Source organism: Erinaceus europaeus, chromosome 12 (assembly GCF_950295315.1).
Source record: "Erinaceus europaeus chromosome 12, mEriEur2.1, whole genome shotgun sequence".
In the NCBI taxonomy this organism is placed as follows: Eukaryota; Metazoa; Chordata; class Mammalia; order Eulipotyphla; family Erinaceidae; genus Erinaceus; species Erinaceus europaeus.
The window spans coordinates 4445681-4468962 of record NC_080173.1 but is presented as its reverse complement, the minus strand read 5'-3'; the positions used below and the strand labels follow the sequence as shown (position 1 = coordinate 4468962).

At 43.9% G+C, this 23282-nt stretch overlaps 1 protein-coding gene across 1 annotated transcript in view; it reads right to left on the bottom strand.

Moving 5' to 3' along the window:
- Positions 1–23282, bottom strand: part of CEP112 (centrosomal protein 112) — a 416214-nt gene that overhangs the window by 375253 nt on the left and 17679 nt on the right. The window contains exons 4-6 of the mRNA XM_060202613.1: positions 21428–21600; positions 3921–4011; positions 1344–1421 (exon numbers count right to left, since the gene is read on the bottom strand). Of these exons, the coding sequence (XP_060058596.1) occupies positions 1344–1421; positions 3921–4011; positions 21428–21600 (342 nt within the window). The remainder of the gene's footprint in view (positions 1–1343; positions 1422–3920; positions 4012–21427; positions 21601–23282) is intronic.

Here is a 23282-nt window from a genome sequence, read left to right as displayed (position 1 = left end):
AAGGCTCAAAGACCTGGAGAGTAGGTTAGAGGATCTACAATTCCAATCTTTGCATCGCCTCGGTTGGAACTTGAAGCGATAGTGCTCGTTCAGTAGGATGAATCAGAAAGAAAGAGAGGAACGCTGGATGACCTCACTTGCAGGTGGAGCTTGGGAGGTGGGGACAAAAGGTCAAAGGTAAGATACAAGCACAAGTTGGGGGGTGAGAGTGATTTATCCATATCCATCACACAGAGCTGGAAAACCAGAGGCATGTGTTGGGAACGATCGACCTTCCAATAAATGGGGAGGGGCAGGAGTAACGGAAGAAGGTGATGGCCTCCTGGAAGAACGTGCAAGGACTCAGGCTGAGCCCGGCACCACGCGGGAACACTGGGGAAAGGAAGTCAGAGAACATCCCCACTGTGTGCTGCCACTCCGTGCCATCTCTGATTTGCCTCCTTAATTAATTAGTGTCTAACGAGACTACCAGAAGTCCCTAGTTAATGTCAAGTATGAAACGGTCCCTACACAGACCATAAAGCAAGTAACCGTAACGCTTGAAAAGCCAGGTGAGACAGACGTTTAAAGTTTCATTCAGAAGATGCACTTGAGATGGTTCATAGAATCATTAGATGCGGGAAGAAGAGCCCAACTCGAAGCACTCATGTCTCCTTAAAACTGCAAAGCTAAGCTTCCCGATGTACCATGCAAAGCTCCAACACCATCCTGTCATCCTGTCGGGTGATCCTGTCCGCTAGCTAGTCCCCTACGCAAACGCTGAGTGCCATGAGTAAGCACCTGTGACAGACTGCTGTCCTCACCACTTCTGGCCTGAATGCCTGGCTGGCCTCTGCAGCTGCCCGGCACACGGGACACTTAGTCTTTGCGGCTGAAAACAAATGCTTGCTCTTTGTGGCAGCGTACCCCTGATGCTGCGCTGAACTTTTTTTCAAACACAGATAATGTCGTGTCTGCGAGTTTCTTTCCTTCCCTTGACTTTGGTGTTCTTCTTCTTCTTCTTACAGAACTTACTTTTGGCATTTATCATGTACCACCTTAAATTACTATCTAGCTGCTGCATGTGCACAGACATGTACGCATGCACGTACATATTATTTCAACAGCGAGTAAGCCTGTGTATGGAGGGCAAGGGACTATGACGTGCTTCCTTAGGGCTATTCTTTTGTGTTCATGTACTCACACTCCTTCTCGGTGCTGACGCAGCACTCAATGTCTGACATCCAGTAATAATACTCACCAAAAAGGAGCCAGTTAGCTCAGATATTTTTCCAAATGCTGCATGATTTGGACACATCACACATAGACAGAAAGCATACAGTTTTGATTTTTTTTTTTTTTACCCCAAGATTCCAACTCTTAAGTCGCATTTCAATGTCACTGTCATCCAACGAAAGAGCAGGTTTTTTCAGATGAACTTCCTGTAATACAAAAGAGGAAAAAAAAAAGTGACACAGGAAAGAAGGAGAGAGGGAAACAGTAGCATAAGAAAGAGAGGAGGGCAAGAGGGAGAAAAAGAAGAGAAGAAAATAGTAGAGAACATTTGTCAGTTAAGAGTGGTGAGAATTTCATCTGTCTATGTGTGTGTCTCTGCTAACTCTATATGAGCCTCAGAGGAACGGATGGTATTACAACACAGCTACAGTGCTCCATTTTATGGAATGACTTTTTGTTGTAGCTGCTTAGAACTATGAGATGCCTTCACAATATATTCCACACAGCAACTAGATTAAAAAAAAAATCAAAAGAATATTTTTAAAATTAATCCAGACTCTTTAAGTTCTTTGACAAAAAGTTTTAATTGTGGTCTACCACAGTGGCCTTCAAGGCAGTGAGCGGAGCACTTAAAAAGATGAATTCTATACTCTCATTAAAATGAGTCGACAAGGAATTTTGTGTTGATGTCCATGGAGTTCTTTGTTCCTAAATTAATTCTCATTCATACTCTGAACAGAAAGATAAATGAGTTCTGGATTCACAGCATGAGAACACAACAGAGGCCATTAAAAAAAAAAAAAAAAAGATTCCAAACCTCGTCCCTTACATGCTTATCAAACCTGAACAAAACTACAATTATCCAAGAATAGCCTAAGCTATGTGTCCAGAACTGGACAACAGTCTGAAGGCACGCACGCACACACACTACATACACACACATACACACACACACACATACACACACACACAAAAAAAAAAAACCTTGAAAGGTAAACCTGTGTAAAATAAAATAGTGATTCTTGTACAGTCAAAATTTTATTTGAAAATTAAATCTGTTAATACAAGTTTTTCATCATTTCCATCATTTTTCATCATGTTCGTGGTTTTTGAATTCTTACTACTAGTAATATATTTGCCTGTACACTGACGTGATTACATCATGTGAAGTGATGAAAATGCACGAGCACTGTACTCGCATTTTACAAAGTCTCTAAATTTCAGCTGGACAGATGTTGATTTTATTCTTTTTGTACTATGTTAAAATGCGTTACTGATTGCACTGCTGGTCTTCTACTTTTTGCATTTCTCTTTGTGAACAGAAATGTCTTAAGGAACTATTTGAGGAACCAGGATGATGGCAATGAACTCAGATATCTCAGATGTGTTACCGTTTATATGAAAATGTTCCTGAAAGTTCCAGATGATCACTGGGCAAAGTGAAGCCAGTTATGTTGAGAAAAGTATGTGCTGGGAGTCACACATCCAACACAGGCTCTCCCTATGACAAAGGTTCGAATCTAAATTAAGCCAGAGCTAAGCAGGAACAACTGTAGTAGGCAAACAAAAATCTCCTTTTTACAAACCTAAGTGAAATGCTCCGTAGCCCTTTATTCAAGCCCAGTCTATAGCAATCAGATGTCAGGTCAGCATTCTTATTCACAAAGTGTGAATTGGGGGCAATGTTCCCCACTGCACTACAAATGTATCCTAGTGTCTTAACTTATGGTCAATGGGTGTCTTGATTATTTTTATACATACCCTGAGTAAAGGGGAAAAGAAAAAGAAAGGAAGATGAAGCTATTCAAGTATTCTTCAATGGAAGGGAGAAATGAGGGGCCAGGCAGTAACACATCTGGTTAAGCACACACATTACAGTGCACGTGGACCCGGGTTCAAGCCCCTGGTCCCCACCTGCTGGGGGAAAGCTTCATGAGTGGTGAATAGTGAAGCAGGGCTGCAGATGTCTCTCTGTCTCTTTCCTCTTTCTACCTCCCTCCCCTCTCAATTTCTCTCTGTCTCTACCCAATAATAAATGAATTTTTCAAAAAGAAAGGAAAAATGAGAAATCAGTTCAAACGTGCTTTAGAAATTAATGAGAAAGCACAGGATTCACTGTGTTCTGCCAAACCAGCCTCCTTGTAATGAAGACATACATGGACATGTTCCAATTAGTAATCATTGAACTTTGACAAGATGAAACTTATGTCGGTGAAGTTAAAAAACATAAAAGCAGATGAAGAGTTGGGGGGGCCTTTAGGTTCATGATTAGTCAACAACTTGTTTGGCTTTATATGTTAGCTCTCTTTTCAGCCACCAGGTTCTATTTGCTACCATGATGCCAACCGGACTTCCCTGGACAGACAACCCCACCAATGTGTCCTAGAGCCCCACTTCCCCAGAGCCCTGCCCCACTAGGGAAAGAGAGAGACAGGCTGGGAGTGTGGATCCACCTGTCAACGCCCAGGTTCCGCGGGGAAGCAATTACAGCAGCCAGACCTTCCACCTTCTGCATCCCACAATGACCCTGGGTCCATACTCCCAGAGGGATAAAGAATAGGAAAGCTATCAGGGGAGGGGGTGGGATACGGAGTTCTGGTGGTGGGAATTGTGTGGAGCTGTACCCCTCTTATCCTATGGTTTTGTCCATGTTTCCCTTTTATAATTAAATTAAAACAAAACATAAAAGCAGAATCTGATCTTACAGGCGTCTTCGGAGAGACATTTTCTTCATCATCTCTGCAGGTTGGACTTAAAGAATGTGGTCTCATCTGGAATTCTGTAGTGCATGAATCCCTAGTGAAAGCCAAAATAGTTAACAATCAGAATTCAGAGGAGTGCCAAGCAGAGAATTCCCAATTTCACTCCTTCAGAAAATAAGATGATTTTTCCATTAAAATAACATTGCAAAGGTAAAGAAAAATGTGAATAGTCATCTGTACTTATCATATTTTATGTCATTTAAATTAGACTGTACACATGACTATCACCTACACTTGCTTATCAACAAGTACAGTGTGATTTTTGAATGGGACTAAATACCTTACATATATGTAAATATTTTCTACTCCTTAGCTCTTTTCTTTGTAGAAGGAGGAAAAATAAAAAATATATTCTCAGGCAATTTTGATATTATTAAAAGATCAGCAATTTTACTCAACTCATATATTCTACCTACATCATGACACATGTACAAGATATAAAATAACAAAAATGTACAATTACCTGGAACTTTAAATTAGCTTAAGCCCATGTAAAAAAACAACCACTGAAATCGAAGTCTTAAGCAAACACTCCACCATCATGATTCAGTGAAGTGTGAAAACACAGCACGAGCAGTCAAACAGTCTCAGCTTCCAAATGAACCTAAAAGACTTTTGCCCAGTGCACAACACGGAAGGCGGGGGAGGAGGGGAGGGGAGAGGGAGGAGGGGAGGGGAGAGGGAGGCAGAGGAGGAGGGTGAAGAAAAATGAACTATGAAGTCAGTTCCCCCTTGGACTCAAAGGATCCGAGTAAAAAATAAAGAGGCCAAGGGAAAGGGAAAGGGCAAGGGAAATAGTTCATTGGTGGATCAAACACATATTAAGCCCCAGGTTCAATCCCTAGTACCACTATACGTCAGAGGTGAATGGTGCTCTAGTCTTTCTACACACACAGAGAGAGAGAGAGTCTTGTTCTCTCGCTCTCTCTCATCCATGAAAGAGAAAGACCAATACTGAATGATCCCACTTACAGATGGGACTTAAGGATAAAGGACAGTAGGGAGGACATACGTCGAATCTTGTACTGGGGGTGGCATACTGCACCGAAGCAAAGGACTCTGGGGAAGGGGGAAGAGGGACAGGATGAAGGTGCCCTGGATCCTGGTGTGTCTCCCAGACACCGAGCACAGGGAGAGGAGAGGCTGTGCCAGCGTGTTAAAGCCTAGACGGTGAAACAGTAACCCTTCAGCAAAGTTTTAAAAGTATGTCAGTCCTGAAAGGAGGGGAGGGACAGATGGAGGGGGCAAGGGAAGACGGAAGCAAGAAAGGGGCCACTGGGCTTCCAAAATTCTCCTGAAAGGAAGCAAGATGATGACAGAATCACTCCACTGCAAGAACACTACTCAGCGGCAAATATACGTCATCCCTCATGAGAAAGATGGTTCACGGGGCTGGGCAGTGGCAGCCGCACTGGGTCAGGCGCACAGAGTTTGAGGTGCAAGGAGCCGCACGCATGAGGACGTGGGTGTGAGTCCCAGCTCCCCACCTGCAGCGGGGAGGCTCTGCCAGCAGTGAAGCAGGTCTGCAGGTGTCTCTCTGTCTTCCTCTGCCCTCCCTCAGTTTCTCTCTGTCCTATCCAAAATAGCCAGAAAAATGGGCACAGGTGCACTGGACCTGTAGTGCAGGCACCAAGCCCCAACAATAACCCTGAAAACCAAGAAAAGAAAAGAAAAGAAAAGAAAAGAAAAGAAAAGAAAAGAAAAGAAAAGAAAAGAAATAATTCAGAAGGCAGAATCTAGAGTCTAGTGGGACAAACTAAGAAATGTGGGTATTATTACTAGCTCTAAGGCTTAAAGAATTTTCAATAGTTGCTCTCCTAGATTTCAGAATTACATGGACTCATTACTCCTGGATACTTCTTAGAAATATACTTCTAGAAATAGCCCTGATTGGGGCCGGGTAGTGGTGCGCCTGGTTGAATACACATCACTATGTGCAAGGGCTTAGGCTCAAACTCGCACCCCCTACATGCGTCAGGAAGCCTTCACCAGGGTGAAGTAGGATCACACATGTCTCTCTTTCTCCTTCTCTGTCTCCCCTCCCCGCTCAATTTCTCATCCTATCTGTAAAAAAAAAAAAAAAAAAAATGGCCACTGGGAGCAGTAGACTCACCATGCAGGCTTGGTCAAGCCCCAGCAATAATCCTGGAGGCAAAATAAATAAATAAATAAATAAAGGCCTACATTCAGCAGTTATTATTCTGTTTGCCCTGTATTTCGTGCTGAATGCTGGACGGTATGTAAACTGTGGGAACAGAAGCCTCTCCAACAAAGTCAAATAAACCGCCGATAAACACAGAAAAAGATGCTAGGTATTGACAATTAGGGGAAATGAAACTCATAAGCAGAATATCACTCCGTGGCCACTAAAGTTATCAAAATAAAAAAAAGCATTAACACCACCAACAGCCGAATCTGAGAAAACACTGGGGACATGTATGGTTGATGGCGATATGAAACGGTACTTCCACTTTGAAGATTTGTGTGCTATTTCCCTAAGAGTTCACAGATGCACTTACCACAAGACTTACTCTTAGAAATCTACCCCAAAGAAATGAAAAACACATGTCCAAACAAAATCTGCATTTGAATGTTCATAACAGCATTATTCATAATTGCCGAAATCTGATAAGACATCGAGATTTCCGTTAACTGGTAAATGGGTAAACAAAATGTCAACGAAGTATCACTCATGAATAGAAAGGGACACACTAAAAATAGGTGTCATGTGAACGTCAAAAACTGCATGTTAGCTGAAAGAACCAGGTACTTAAGACTGCATAGTTTATGTTCCTTATGTAGGGAATTTCAAGAAAAAGTAAAACATAAAATACTAAAGACAGAAAGCAGAGCCCTGCGTGCCTAAAGCCTGGAATGTAATTCGATGGTATAAAAATAGGAATTCTTCCCAAATTTATTTAAAGGTTCAATTTATCACCACTGAAAAACTCAAAGGGTGTGTGTGTGTGTGTGTGTGTGTGTGTGTGTGTGTGTGTGCGCACATTAATAAAGTCTGCCAAGCTAATGTTAGGTGAGATAAGTCAGACAGATAAAGGCAAGTACGGGATGGTCCCACTCACAAACAGAAGTTGTGAAAGAAAAACAGAGAAGGAAACACAAAACAGAATCTGACGGAGTTTGGAGTAGGGCAGCAAAGTAGAAGACGCTGGGGGAGGGGAAGGGTGGATGTTCAGCTTCACTATAGGGGGCTGGGGGAAGGGAGGGGAGAGGGTCACAGACCTTTGGTGGTGGGCATCGTGCTAATATACACTCCTAGTAACTAAAAAAATAAATAAGAAAAAAGTAAAGAAAAGGTATAAAGGTCAGGCTGGTTTGTTCTTACAAGACTCTAAAAAGGCAGGCATGATACTGACTTAGTCATTGTTTAAGACTAATAATGACTTAAAAGCAATTCCTGTAGCAAATTTTGATATTTATTTATTTATTCCCTTTTTGCTGTCATTGTTTTTATTGTTGCTGTAGTTATTATTGTTGTTGTTGTTGTTGATGTTGTCGTTGTTGGATAGGACAGAGAGAAACGGAGAGAGGAGAGGAAGACAGAGAGGGGGAGAGAAAGACAGACACCTGCAGACCTGCTTCACTGCCTGTGAAGCGACTCCCCTGCAGGTGGGGAGCCGGGGCCCGAACCGGGATCCTTACACTGGTCCTTGTGTTTCACACCACGAGCGCTTAGCCCGCTGAGCTATCTTCCGAGTTCCAACCCACCAAACTTTTTAAGTGACTAAAACAAAAGCTACAAATATTTATCTGGAACCCGAAAATACCTAGAAAATGCCAAAACAATTAAAAAAAAAAAAAAAAGAACAGAACTGGAGGCATCATACTCCCAGATCTTAAACTTTGTTATAGGGCCACTGTAATCAAAACGCATAGTACTAGAAGAAAAATAGACACTGTGACCAGTGGAATAGAATTGAGAGCCCAGAAACAAGCCCCCGCCCCTATGGACATCTAATCTTTGACAAAGGGGCCCAGACTATTAAATGGAGAAAGGAGAGTCTCTTCAATAATGGTGCTGGAAAAGTAAGAGGCAGTTGACCTGCACCACTACCCAATTCCCCGGCTAATGGTGCTGGAAAAGGAAGAGACAGTTGACATGCACCACTACCCAATTCCCCGTCCGTGTCCTGCTCCCTCAGCACTAGCTAGACTGCAGTCCCCATGTCAGGTTTTGTTGTTGTTGCTTCTTTGTTTGCTTATTTTGGTTTTGGGTTCCTAGCAGAAGACCCAGGTCTAGAAGTCCAAGTCCAGTTCCAATTGCTACTGATTAATCTCAAATGGCTAAATTAATCAAGTTTAAAATTCCTTTCCCCAATCACACTCGGTACATTTCAAGTGCTGGCAGTCGCGAGTAGGGACAGCGCTGGCTCGCTCCAGCAGGAGGTGGCGTGGCTCCTGGCGGCGACAGACACGGCGACAGACATGCTTCTCTGACTGGTCTCTGAGAAGGCGCACACGACCGTGACCGTATTCAATGGACATGGAGAATCGACAGACAGGCAAGAAGGGCCCTCCCACAAATCCATCCAGTATTTTAGAAGCAGAGGCTAGTTATTTTTAGCACTGCTTACAAACAGAGCTTGGCAAAGTAAAACTACCATAGCTTTTCTAGTGAAGAGGTTAAATTAGAATTTTAAGTGGAAAAAAAAAAAAGTTTCTTCATCAACATCCTCAGTTACAGGTACAATTTCATTATACTTGGGCACCATCTGCTGGTCATGTTTTGAAACTGCGCCAGCAAAGGAAAAGCTGGCTACTTGGCGGAGACATTTTTCAAGAGCTTAGCGAGTAGAGCTTTTTGTCCGGATGCATTCCTAGAAACCACATCATAAATAAGATGCTGTAAAGCAAATCATGCTTTCCATAAGGGCAAAACTATAATTAGACACTCCATTCCGAAATAATACCTGGCAACAAACCATGGAAAGATCTCATTAAGGCAAGATGCAAAATTATACTCCTCCTCATCGCTTAAGCTTGGTTAATTATTCTGAGTCCTTTTTTATAGATCTGCATACATTTATTAGAAGACACAAAAAAATATATAAAATATCATTTTACATAAAATTAACCTAAATCAAATACTGTCAAAGTAATGTACAATAATGTTTATGGGGGGTTGTTGTTTGTTTAGTTTTGGTTGGTTTGGGGTGTTTTGTTTTGTTTTGTTTCACATTTGCATACTCACTTCTCGATATTCCACATCTCAGTGCAGCCTGTGGGCCCGACCACCCCGACCCAGGCTGGCTAATCAGCCTGACTCATGGCACCTGCAACAATGACCATTGTTTGTATCTTTATTCCCAGATAAACGAAATTGGGTGACAACTCTCTATAAAATTGCACTTCAATAAACTAATACATAATTTTTTTTTTTTTGCCTCCAGGGTTATCGGCTGGGCTTGGTGCCTGCACTATGAATCCACTGCTCCTGGAGGCCATTTTTTCCCATTGTTGTCGCCCTTATTGCCCTTGTTGTTCTTATTGTTGGTGCTGGATAGGACAGAGAGAAATTGAGAGAGGAGGGGAAGATAGACAGGGGGGAGAAAGACAGACATCTGCAGACCTGCTTCACAGCTTGGAGCAACCCCCCCTCCCCCCGCGCGTGGGGAGCTGCGGGCTCCAACCGGGATCCTTGTCCTTGCGCTTTGCGCCATGTGCGCTTAACCCGCTGCGCTACCACCCGGCCCCAATATGCACTCTTTTATCCATAAGCTTTCTCTTCCTCCCTTCTTCCTCATAACAAACACTTTTAATAGTAAATATAGTGGCCTGGGAGGTTGCACAGTGAGGCAGAGGAGCAACCGTGGGGCACGAGAGCCCCAGTCACATGTACGCCATAGTGATTCTTTGGTTCTCTTGTCCTCTCTCTCTCTTTCTCTCTCTCCCTCCCTCCCTCCCTCTCTCTCTGTCACACACATACACACACACACACATTAATAAGATTACATCTTTAAAAAGGAATACAAGAAAAAATAAATCTAAAAAAGTAATGCATAAATAACTTCGAATATGATGAGCAGAGCTGACGCATCAACTTCACTGGGAGGTGCTGTTTGAATGGAGGGTTAATCCAAAATCACTCATTTGTCCCTCTCACTCATATTGCTAACTCAAAGCTTCAAGTGAAAGCAGTAAGTGGTATTAAGTCTTTATTTTTTTTTTTCATCTTTCCCTGCTCCAGAATCTAAGTGCACTGTGGTGATAGCCCAATGGGTCTCCTAGCTTCAGTTAAATATCCTAAAATTATTAGAGGTGTTGAAAAGGGCCTGTGAAATATCTGTCTGGAATTATGCGTGAATACAGTCTAGTATCTTTGAGTTTTTTCTTTGTGGTCACACACAAAAGCAAGGCGCAGAGACAGCAGGGGCTGGAGTGTCTGAGTGCTTTGTTTCTAGGACATGGTGTGGCGGTGTGCAGGCCAACACAGCGGCCGCCAGGGCCCTTCGATCAGGCAAAGGGGGCTTGCTGAGCCTTCTGAATCAAGACCCTTTCCGACGCTCTTAAAATACCATCACAGCTCTGCACCCAGTGCAGGATCCAGACTTAACAATCACAACTTCTCAGCACAGACATTAATTCAATTAGAATGTAAACTGATTTTAATAACGTTTGAATAACGTTTTAATAACGGTTCCTCACACATGGATTTTAAGATGACGTCCTTTGAGAGGACTTGATGTAGAAAATAAAAGACTAGTCAAAAAAAAAAAAAAAACCAAAGAGCAAACTTCTGTAAAAACTATTACGACAACAGTGAAGATGGTGGGGGCAGGAGGCTCCATGTCACAGGGCCCGTGTCAGAGGCCCCATTGCCCTGATGATGAAACCAGGACTCAGAACACTGCGGCCACTTGCCTCAGGACATGTGGTTGCCAAGGGACAACAGAGAGATCCGAACAGAGGCAAAGCGCCTCGTTTCCACTCCACCGAGAAGTAACCAAGAATAAAGGCATCATTGCCCAGAATTGCTGATACAGTTCCAGTTGGGGGGGGGGAATGGTTGAAAGTAGAATCTCCATATTTTCCACATGGTGTACTCCAGCCTATACAGTGACAGCAGAAAGAACACAGGAGTTAGAATTATGAAGACCTAGATTCCAGTTCTAGAGTCATCACTGGCCAAGTCACTTGACCCTACTAAAGGTGGCTTCCCATCTATAAATTCAAAAAGCAATCAATTACATTGACTTAGAAGGTTTCAAGACAAGAGTAAGGGTTCCATAAACGAAGGCATATTTACTTGGTTTCTGGTTAACAAACTGGACAAGTTGATACCACAAATATTTAGAAAGTTTATTGCGAGCCAGGTGGTGGTGCACCTGGTTAAACATGCACACGATATACTGAGCAAGGACCTCGCGAGGTTCAAGCCCCTGGTCCCCACCCCGCAGGGGGAAAGCTTCACCGGCGGTGAATGAAGCAGGGCAGTAGGCATCTCCCTGTCTCTCTGCCTCTCTCTCTCTCCCTCTTCCCTCTCAATTTCTGTCTCTATCCAATAACAAATAAAATAAAATAAAATAAAATAAAATAAAATAAACTGGTAACTTCCATCCTAGTCTGGCCATTAAGTGTGTTAATCGACCTACCTCCTAAACAGTGGCTTCTTCTCTGGGAATCTGTGATATTCCAAGACACACCCAGCTGAATAATGATTTCCTGTACTAGGAGGTTCTAAGAATGACATATTTCCCCTGAAGATTTATTCATTAGAAGAATGAGAAAGAGAGGAGTCGAGACCAGGGCCTACGCAAGCCAAGTGCTATAGCCTACCACTCAGCCACAGAGCCCGCAAGGGCATTCTTGGTTAACAGGAAAGACTTGGGAGGAACAGAAAAGGCTTAGCGGGAATCCGCACTACAGCTGCGTCTCTGCGAGGAAGAGGAGCAGGCAGGCCGTCGGACACAGGGCTGGGGCACAGCTGGAGCCCAACAAGCTTCAGAGCAGCACACAGAGCACACAGCGCTTACGGTCTGTAGGTCAGCCACGGCACACCGCCAACCGATCATTTTATCTCCTGTGTGTGAGCGCACATCTATCACAAAAATGACACGTCGGACCACTGGTGACCATGAGTAGAATGAAGAGAAGATGGGGGGAAGAATGTGGCCTTTTGCGCTCTGTCTCTCTCCGCCTTTGTCTCAGCGGCAAGCCTGCACTGTCTACAGGCTGCGTGATTGCCCGCAGTGAAGCTGGCGCTGAGCACCCAGTGCTGCGTGACAAGTCCGCACAGGCAGATCTTCCCAACAGTCCCTGGGGGCTGAAACGCAGCCCAGCTGGGCAGGGCCCTGTGCTGAGAGCCAGAAAAGGGGGTTGAGAAAGAGCTGGGTCCTCAGGTGGAGGTTCAAACAGGGAAGGAGATGATGATGAAGGACGACCCAGCTCTTTACAGCGGCGTGATTCCAAGTAGCTGCTTTCTTCAAAGACAGCCAGGCTCTAGACGAGTCTGCGAGTGGGACAGTCTCACCAATCGTGACGTAGCCATGAAGATAATATCCTTATTATCCTTATTAGTGTCGTCACGTGCTATTAGTTAGAAGCAAGGCATAGGCCCTGTCCATACCACACGCAGGGGAAATGATTATACAAGGCTGTGGAAGCCAGGAGTGTTGGGGGGGGGGGGTTGTCTTGAATGTCTGTCCATAAGACACAAAGACAGTCAAGGCGATTAACAGGCTTGAGGGTGAAGATCTGAGGGATAACCAGAAGGCAGCATATATGGGTAGAGAGAGAAGCCCTCAACATAATGAGGTGAGTCGGGGCACACAGGGACCAGACCCTGGTCTAGCACTGCATCAGTCGCGTCTGTAATGTGTGCCCTCAACCAGGTGTGACACCGCCCAGTCCCACATTAGTGACTTTTGTAAAGCTATGCTCCAAATTCAAGTATAAGAAAAAAAAATTGTTAAAAAGAACCTGTTACTTCACAGTAATGGGCCTCTAGTAAAATAATAGTATAACAAGGGAAGTAGTTTTTCAGACAGAAAACATGGGCCACAGCATGAGCTCAGACTAAGAAATAGAAAAATGAGGGGTCCGGGAGGTGGCACAGTGGCTAAGACACTGGACTCTCAAGCATGAGGTCCTGAGTTTGATCCCCGGCAGCACATGGACCAGAGTGATGTCTGGTTGTTTCTCTCTCTCTCTCTCCTCCTACCTTTCAAATAAATAAAAAATAAATAAATAAATAAATAAATAAATATTCTTTAAAAAAAAAAATACAAAAATGAGACATGGAGAAGACAACCAAGATAGGACTAGCTACTATGTGTGGAAGCTGTCAGAAGAAGCACAACACTAAGTTTACTAGCGGATAATCCAGATGTGGTGGGGAGAAGAAAGGATCATAATCAGCCTCATAGAATATAGCCTCAAAATACTTCTGACGCATTTGGAATAAAGCTGCGTAGCATATCTTGCAGGAAGAATAAAGGTGAAGGGAGGGAGCATCTCCACTGAATAGAGTCCTCACAAAGCGGCTTCAAAAGGACTCTGCATCTTTAATGATATGAAAAGGCTGGGACACAAACAGCATAATCGAAAATGCCATTAGAAATACTTCACATACAAAAAGGTCTGAGTAAAGCGGCATTTTATAAAGTGATCAAAAAAGAACCACTAAGGAGAAAAAAATCTTTTAAGATTAAAGAAGGTTTTCAAAGGACAAGTTGAAGTGGTTATAAAATTTATGAGGCAGCACTAAACTTCAGTTCTAAGTAACAATAAATTATTCACTATAAAAACATACATGTGTCAAATATTATAAGCCTCTTAAACTTTTTAAAACAATTTCTTGCAGAAATGATGATCAGATGCATTCGGTCAACACCAGCAGATATAAGTCCTTTATTAGCACAGTATGACCACTCACGGTAGAGGAGAAAGTTCACAAAAGAAATACGAAGATGGGTCACCAATGGATTCTCACCACCCCTTCTGACCTGACATCACATGTTATGAATTTGGCCTTAAGATCAATGTTATTGCCTTTAGCTAACACAAATGTCAGTTTAATGTCTTATACGTGTCAAATCACACGTCTGTTAGTATAATGCAAATTAAAATTTTAAAACGAATAAAGAATTAAACTAGTCAGATTAAAACAGACAAATATAAAAGAAGCAACAAGTAGAGAAAAGCTAGTTTCACAAGTTTTGCTTACACTAAGAGGCCTTTTTTTCTATGGTATTTATTTGTTCGTTTGTTTAAAATACCTCCAGGGTCTTCTTCTTTTACTTGATAAGTCAGAGAGAGGTTAAGAAGGGAGGAGGAGCTACAGAAAGGCAGACACCTGCATCACGCCTCGTGAAGCTTCCCCTGCAGGGCTTTGAACCTGGATCCTTGCTTTGCAATGTGTGAGCAAAACTGGGTGCAGCACTGTGCAGGCCCCTACGAAGAGGCCTTTCTAGCAGTCAGAAAAGACACTAATTGTTACACTTAATGGGATGCATTGGATCGACCTTCTCGTGGTGCATCCCGTGAGTACCCATTTATTGGGGAAACTGAGGATCCTTCCTAGCCGACTGAATCCACATGGATCCCAGTCACTTTCAAAGCCAGCAACAAGCAGACATCAGGCTCAACCTGACGCTGTTGACTGGCTACGGAAGAAGGGCAAACGCTCGAAGAAGAAGAAAGTTACACTTAACGGTGGTTTTTACCAGCACTTCATTTTTCAGAAAAGTCAGTAAGCAGTATCAGAAAAAGGTTTTCACTCAACTTTCTCAAAATTGCCAAATGGAAGGAAACCTCTGTTTTCCTGGACTCCCTGGAAAGCCCAAGTGTCGTGCCCACCCTCAACTCTGTCCCCAAATGTGCCCACACTGCACACGGCCACAATACTGACATCGCCTGCTCTTACCTGCTGCTACTTCACCAAAAGCGACGGGTACAAGTGGATGTTTGGAGGACTACAACACACGATAAGCGAGTGGTTACGCTGTCAAATATGAGGTTATCATTCACTTCTACAAAGAGAGTTATTGTTGTTTCTTTTTCCTCCTCCTGAATCCTACGGCCCCCTTTTTATCTGTCTTTCCAGTTTTCACTTTTGATAGGATTTAATAAGAAGAAGACAAGTATTTCTTTTTCCTCTTAACACTCAGAGGGGAGCAACAAGTCATGCTTAATAATACCTGTTCCTGACCTCAAACTCCATGTCCAGAACTCACAGAGAACAATGAAGTCAGGCTGTGTCATGGCTGTAGCCAGCTGTAAGGTCTCCCCAATTTCTCTTCACAAACCAACACGTTTGTTTGTTTGCTTTCTGACATGAAATTCCCCAACTGCTCGCTCTGACAAGATTCATTCAAAAAGCTGTAGGACACTATGTCAGTCAAACAAAATAAATATATCCAGGTGCATCAAAAAGTCCCAAATGACACCAACTTTCTTTCTTTAATCATTTTATTTCCACCACTGTTAAGGAAATATTGATTTGGGGGCCGGGTGGTGGCGCACCTGATTGAGCACACATGTTACAGTGCACAAGGCTCCGGGTTTGAACCCCCGGTCCCCACTTGTGGAGGGAAAGTTTCTAAGTGGTGAAGCAGGGCTACAGGGGTCTCTCTCCCTCTGTATCTCCTCACTCCTCTCAATTTCTGTCTGTCTCTACCCAATAAAAATAAAAGGATAATTAAAAAAATATTTTTAAAGGGAAATGCTGAATCACAGGGCTAGAGTTCCACAACCCCCCGCAGAAAGGTGTCCGCTCTTCTCACCTTCTGCCGAGCTTTTACCCTCCTCCACCTGAGGCCGCCAGGTCCCCACCCCCACCCCCCACCCCTTAGCTGTGTCATCTCTCCTCCCCACCCTCCTGAGTCTCCAGACCTCCTGTGAAACATGAGTCCTTTAAGATTTCATCACAGTGGTCCGGGAGGTAGCGCAGTGAGAAAACTCTGGACTCTCAAGCACGAGGTCCCGAGTTCGATCCCCGGAAGCACATGTGCCAGAGTGATGTCTGGTTCTTTCTCTTTCCTCCTGTATTTCTCATAAATAAAAAAAATAAAAAATCTAAAAAAAAAAAATCATCACAAATTATCCTTGCTTTGTTCCCTAGTCCCACCTATGAGTGAGAATATCTTGTCATCATCCCTCTTCTGCTGGGTTATTTTGTTTAACACGATCCTCTTCAGTTCCACTCATAAATATTACATTGTTTCTCCAGTCGAGTATTCCTCATTGTGGATACACAGTAGACCACAACGTCCTCAGCCATTCACCTGCTGTCAGACACTGGGGTTGTTTCTGAATCTCAGCCATACAAGTAACTTTGGTATCAATGACAGGAGTGCATAGGTCTCTCGGGGTACGAATTTCTGTATTCTGGCCAGACACAGTGGTGGCAGACACAGTCATGTCCTTGGCCCTCTGCTGCAGGGGAGGGGTGTTGGTCTGCTTCTAAATTCTGCTTCTAAGACCTTCTGTTTTGATCGTCACATTAGGTTCGCTTGTATTACTTACGATGTGGTCTATTTACATAATCACTGTTTTACCTGGGTCCCGCCCTGCCTGCAGGGTACTGGTTTCATCCCCACTGGTTAGATGGAAGCTTTCTGTGTTCTGTTCCTGCTCACTTTTTGCTCCGCCCCCTCTCCTAGCCATTTCCTTTCCCTTGTCACTTCCGGTGAAGAGATGCATAAAAGGCGATGTATCTGATTAATAAACGAGATAGTGCTTCCCAGCTCAGCCATGAGTCCCTGGTCGTCTGTCTCCCGCCTGTGAAGCTAGACCGGCAACTGGCGCCCTGAACAGGGACTGGCAGAGGAGGACTTCAGGAGCAGTGAAGCTGGGCTGCGGGCGTCTCTCTTTCTCTCTCCCTTTCTATCTCCCCCCCCTCAATTCCTCTCTGCACTATCAATTTTGAAAGACTTTCTACAGGAAGAAATGGCCACCAGGAGAGATGGATTTGTGATGCAGACACACAAAATGTATTGTCGGGCTAGCTTCACGGGCGGGAGAGAGAGACGACCAGGGACTCATGGCTGAGTGGTACGCAGTTCAGTCTTTATTCATGTGGAACGCAGGGCAATCTAAGCTATCTCTAATCACAATCCTGTCCTTATATATCCTGAGGAGGAAGAGTCAGGTCCGAAGAGGAGGTACGCAGGATAGGGGGTGGGGAGAAGGACAAAGCGTGCAAAACAGTGAGGATTAAACCAATGCCCTGGAGGCAGGGTGGTGCTGAGTTAACAGTGGTTATGTAAATAGAATACAGTGTTAATCAGGGGGGATTAAACCAATGAAACAGAAGGGGTCTTAGAAGCAGAATTTAGAAGCAGACCAACAACGTATGCCAAACAAAATAAATCTATCCAGATGAATCATAAAGTTCCAAACAACACCAACTCTGCTGGGGGAAAAAAAAAAAAAGATTTCCTGTGTTCTTTTAACAGCTGCTAGAGAGCAGAACTGCTAGACGGTCATTCCATTTCTAATGTTCTAATGAATTCCCAGACTTCTTCCCAAAGGACCTACACTAATTTACAGGCCTGGCAACAGTGTAAGTGCTGCCTTTTCTTCCCGTCCTCACCAGCACTGTTCTTTCTAGCCTTTTTATTTCCCACTGTTGCTGTTGCTGCTGCTGCTGCCATTGTTGGACAGGACAAAGAAACATTGAGAGAGGAGGGGAAGACAGAGGGGGAGAGAAAGACAGACACCTGCAGACCTGCTTCATGCTGTGAAGCAACCCCCTGCAGGTGGGGAGCCGGGGGCTCGAACCGGGATCCTTAACTGGTCCTTATGCTCCACACTATGTCCATTAACCGGGTGTGCCACCCCGCCCAGCCCCCAGTTTCTAGTCATTTTTTATGCAAAGTATCCCCACAGGTGTGAGGTGGCATCTCTTTGGTGTCCTGATTTGCATTTTTCTGATTATCAGTGACTGAGTAGTTTTTCACATGCTTGTTGGCCTCTGAATATCTTCAGTGATAAAGAATCCACTCACATCCTCCCTTTCTCCCTTTTTCATGCCAAGGCTTCCCCACTCCAGGCTGAAAATTTCAGAGAGAGAAAGACAGAAGGAGTGTGACAGAAAGAAGGAAAGACATCACATCACTGACATGCAATTTTCCCCAGAGTGGGGTTGGCCAGACTTGAGCCCAGGATGTGCACAAGCAGAGAGGCTCACTATATATATATTTTTTTTGCCCCTCCTTCATTTTTTCATTTTTAATGGAGTTATTTGAGAAGTTGTCTGCTGCTAAATTTTGTGAGATTGTTTCTGTATATATATTTTGGTCATTAGCCCTTTGGCTGCTGTATGGCTTGTTAAGGTCTTCTCCCCAGTCAGCATAATGTCTTGTTGTGTTGGTGATTTCTTTAGCTGTAGAGAAGTTTTTTGGTTTAATTTCTTTTTGCCTTTGTTTTCCTTGATGTTGGTCTTGAGTCTTAAAAAATAAATTTCTGAAACAGACATCACATAGTGTTCTCCCAATGTCCCCCCACCCAGGGATTTTATAGTTCCCAGTCTCCTAAGTCTTGGTTCCGCGTGGAGTCAGCATTTGTACGTGGCCACACTCGGCAGTCCTGCTGCACTCTTCTGTGGGTCACTACTCTGCTTTCACTGTTTACTGAAAAGACTCTTCTTTCCATCCAGTGTTCTGGGCGCCTTTGTCACCAGCTTACTGTGCATATGTGTGAGGGCCTGTTTCTGCGCTCGCTCTCTCTCGATTCTAGGCCACCGATGTTTGTGTCTGTTTCTCTTCTGGGACTAAGACCATCACTTCTCAACCTCTGGCCTAAGCTTCGCGCACAAGAAGTTACTATCTTTCACTTTTATGGTGTGATGAACAGGGATTGATCATTTAGCAGAAAAGACAGCTTTTAGCTGACCTAAGTTTGAAAGGTCTCAAACATTCAACAGATTTTGCAGCCAGCCAAGAAAGCTGTTTTTCCTTGTAAATAGACCACAGTATCATCATACCTCCTCCATCTGCCTATTGTAAGGCTGTACAATTGTACATTTTTGTTGGTATGCTTCTAATTCTGCTTCTAAAACCCCTTCTGTTTCACTGGTTTAATCCCCCCTGCTTAATATTGTATTCTATTTACATAACCACTGTTGACTAAGCACCACCCTGCCTCCAGGGCATTGGTTTAATCCCGCTGGTTCATACTCTCTTTTTTGCTCTGCCCCCTCTCCTTGTCACACCCTAATTTTCACCAGTCTCTTTTTGCTCCACCCTCTCTATGTCACATCCTGTTTCCACCCTACTTGGCAAGTATATATACAAGCTGTTTCTGAGTAAACACACTTGGAATTTCTTTCCGGCTCCAAGAGTCCCAGAGTGTATCTCCTGCGACATTAGCTCGGCACGAGTTCCTGATCCCTCTCCCATGCAGCAGCCTAGGTTGGCTCCAGTTGAGTTCTCTCCAACCCAGAGAGCACTTGCTCGGGAAGAAGCACCCTCAGGCTCTCCCGGCACGTTTTTACTTCTAAATCTCCTATGAATGCAAAAAGATTTACTAACACCCAGTGTGGACTCATCTCTTCACTGATTTTACTCTTGTGAACGAATCATTGATCACATTCAACACTTCCTCTTTGCCTCTCCCTTTTGCTTCCCTTTCTGGTAACCATCTCACACGCCCTGAATCTCTTGACTTGTATTAATCTTTACTTTTCTACCACGATGCCAGGGGTCTGAAAAACACAGAGCCAGACTATATCAATCATGCAGGCATTTCAAAGTACTAGTGACATTTCTATATTTAAGGAGGATCCCAAAAGATATATTGGAGAAGATTACACTGTCGACTAAGTTAAGTTCCTGGAACTACAATGCATAAGAGAACGCTGAGGAGTCAAGTGTGTAGTGAACAATCTGTGTCAGCTGACAGGACCCAGGGTTTTTCTCCACCAAGCTTAACACAGAGTCTCAGTGATGCCACTGTGAATCCACTATTCCAAGCAGATATATCTATATCTATATCTATATATATATATATATGGAGAGAGAAAGAGAGATGGAGAGAGGGGGGGGGGAATTGAGATGGGAGGTAGAGATGGGAAGAGAGAGAGAAAAAAGACACCAGCAGACCTGCTTCCTCCCTGTAGGTGGGGAGTGAGGCCCCTACCCCGGCACTTCAGAAAGGTGAAGTGTGTGCCCAGCCGAGAGCCCCATTCCTGACCTTCACTACTCGATATTCTTGACGTTTCAGGGAACAATGCCAAAAGTAAAACTCGAAACCTGATCAAAGTTCAACTTCATTTGGGTCTCATAAAGGTCAAAGTTATAGAGCACAATAATAACAGTCCATTCGTCTATTGAAAAACTTAAAAACTTAAAAATTAAAAAAGAAACCTAGGGGGTTGGGCGGTAGCACAGCAGGTTAAGTGCATATGATACAAAGCTCAAGGACCCCGGTTCAAAGTCCCGGCTCCCCACCTGCAGGGGCGTCGCTTCCCAGGCGGTGAAGCAGGTCTGCAGGGGTCTGTCTTTCTCTCCCCCTCTCTGTCTTCCCCTCCCTCTCTCCATTTCTCTCTGTCCTATCCAACAACGACGACATCAACAACATTTATAACCACCACAACAACAAGGGCAACAAAAGGGGGTACAATGGCCTCCAGGAGCAGTGGATTCGTGGTGCAGGCACCGAGCCCCAGCAATAACCCTGGAGGCAAAAAAAAAAAAAAAAAAGAAAAAGACACCTAGAAATCCGGGGTCAGAGGGCAGTGCGCCCCTGGGAGCTCACAGGGTCCTGTGCACAAGGACTCAGGTTCAAGTCCCCAGTCCCCGCATGCAGGGAGGGATCTTCACAAGCAATGAAACAGGGCTGCAGTTGTCTCTTATTCTCTCTTCCTCTCTATCTCCCCCTCACCTGCCAATTTTTTCTGTCTCTACCAAAAAAAATATTTTTGATGGCTGCTGTGAGTGGTGGTAACAATGAGGAAAAAAACTTCGAAATTTATTATTACTATAAAAATTCTACTAAAGTTTAGTATTTTAGTAGGAAAATCCAGCTTAGCGGCTTTCAGAATTCTATTCATTATTTTATTAAACCAAAACAAAGACTGTTAAATGAGGGAGGGGAAAAAAAACAAAATTCAACAATAAATTTTAAGCTGTACACGATATATTGAAATCATCAATAATGTTCTCAATTCATAACTGTCATAGAGGAAAATAAAAAAAATGGTGCTACTACAAGGTCATTCATGACTGCTCTTCCAAATATACACGGCTACATAAACCCAAGCACAAAAACATACAGAGACATCAAGAGGTGACCCGCGTGAAACACAGAGGAGCGAAACTCAGCATTACCCACCGGGCGGACACCTTTTCACATTCCTCAACTCGAACACACATATAAAATAAACCGACAACTGACCATAAAGTAAGAGAAAGCTGCGTGCATGAATCCTGAGTCGGCGCACGGACAGGGTAACGGGCAAACAGACTGCAGACCCCGTGCCCAGGGCTTACCTGTGCACCTCAGCAGGCGACCGCCCCAGAGAGCAGTCTTCTCCAGGAGAGAGCTTCCAGGACTCGCCCAGTCTGTGCTCGCCGGTCCCCAGCTCGCCCACGAGCCAGTCTGGTAATCCTTCGGGGCTTGATGCTTTCAGTCGGGCTGGGTTTGGTTCATCAAAATAGATGGACTGATGTTTAAAAATTAGAAGGATCACTCTTTCACAATGTACTCAGAGAATCAAGCTACACATCAAGTTGCGAGTTGGATAACCTTTCAAATAAATTAAGTTCGAGTCTATAAGAATACATCACTGGATGCACAGCGAAACCGAAGATATTTCGAGATGCCCACTGGGTAGTCCCTTTACATGTTAGCTGTGTTCTGCTTCGTGAGAGACATGGTGAATAATAAGAATCGACAAAATATAAACCCAATGCTTATTTTAATGTTTCTTTTCTTTTCTTTTAATGAGATAGATACGGAGAGAGACCAGAGCACTGCTCCACTCCAGCTGATGGTGCCGGAGACTCAAAACGACGACTGTCTTGCAAGAGAAACCAGTTGTGGGGGGCCCAGGAGGATGCCCCTGGTTGAGCGCACATGTTACAATGCTCAAGGGCCAGGAATTGAGCCCTGGTGCCCACCTGCAGGGGGAAAGCTTTGCAAATGGTGAAGCAGGGCTGCAGGTGTCTCTCCGTCTCTCTCCCTCTCTATCACCCCCTTCCCTCTCGATTTCTGGCTGTCTCTATGCAATAAATAAATAAAGGTGGTAAAAACAATTTCAAACAGAAACTTTTAAGTCATATTCCTTCCTATTTCTATGATCACTAGTGGTTGTACACATATACACACCAATGGGCTAATAAATCACGATAATAAAAAATAAAAATGCTAAATTGTTTCATAAAGTGGGAACAAGAGTTGAAAACTTGGGCTCTGTTTCCTGTCATAGCATATACTAGCTGGGGTGCCCCGGGCAGTCTTGTCGCTGTCACTGTTATTACTCATAAAATGAAGACATTCCCTCTAATTCCATTATAACTGAGTATGAATGCAGCCCGGAAGCTGCGGGTTCAATGCCTGGGGCCTCCTGAAAGTGGCCAAGTGCCTGTCTATCTCCTCTCATTCTCTCTTGGAATAAACGAGTAGATTTTTTTAAACGAATTTAAAATTCACTTGCTGCCTTTAATTAGTAAGTATGGTTCTTCTTTATGTATAAGATGATCTTTTACTTTTATTCAAAATGAAAAAAGTGGAATCAAAGAGGAAAGAAAAACAGATTACCTAGCACTGCAACTTAATATGATCATTCCCACAAGTCATATAAACATGCACTTTTATTTTTTTAATTTAATTTAGGTTACTTATTATTTATAGCCACCAGGGTTATTGCTGAGGCTGGGTGCCGTAAATCCACTGCTCCCAGTAGTCACTTTCTCTGCCCCCACGCCCACCTCTTTCCCTTTTATTTGATAAGGCAGAGAGAAAATGAGAGAGGAGGAGAGACAGAGAAGCAGAAAGAGGGATTGAGTGGTGGTGTACAGGGTTAAGCACTCGGCGAGAAGTCCAAAGACCTGAACAAGGATCTGGGTTCGAGAGCCCCTGGCTCCCCACCTGTGGGGGGGGGGTTGCTTCTCTCCCTCTCTCTGTCTTCCCCTCCCCTCTCAATTTCTCTCTGTCCTCGCCAACAAGGACAATGGAAAAAGTAGCCTCCAGGAGCAGTGGATTCCAAGTGCAGGCACTGAGTCCCAACAATAACCCTGGTGGCTAAAGAGAGAGAAAAAATAGAAAGGAAAGAAGAAAATGGTGACGATGAAGAAGAAGAAGAGACACACCCGCAGCACTGCTTTACCACTTACAAAGTGACCC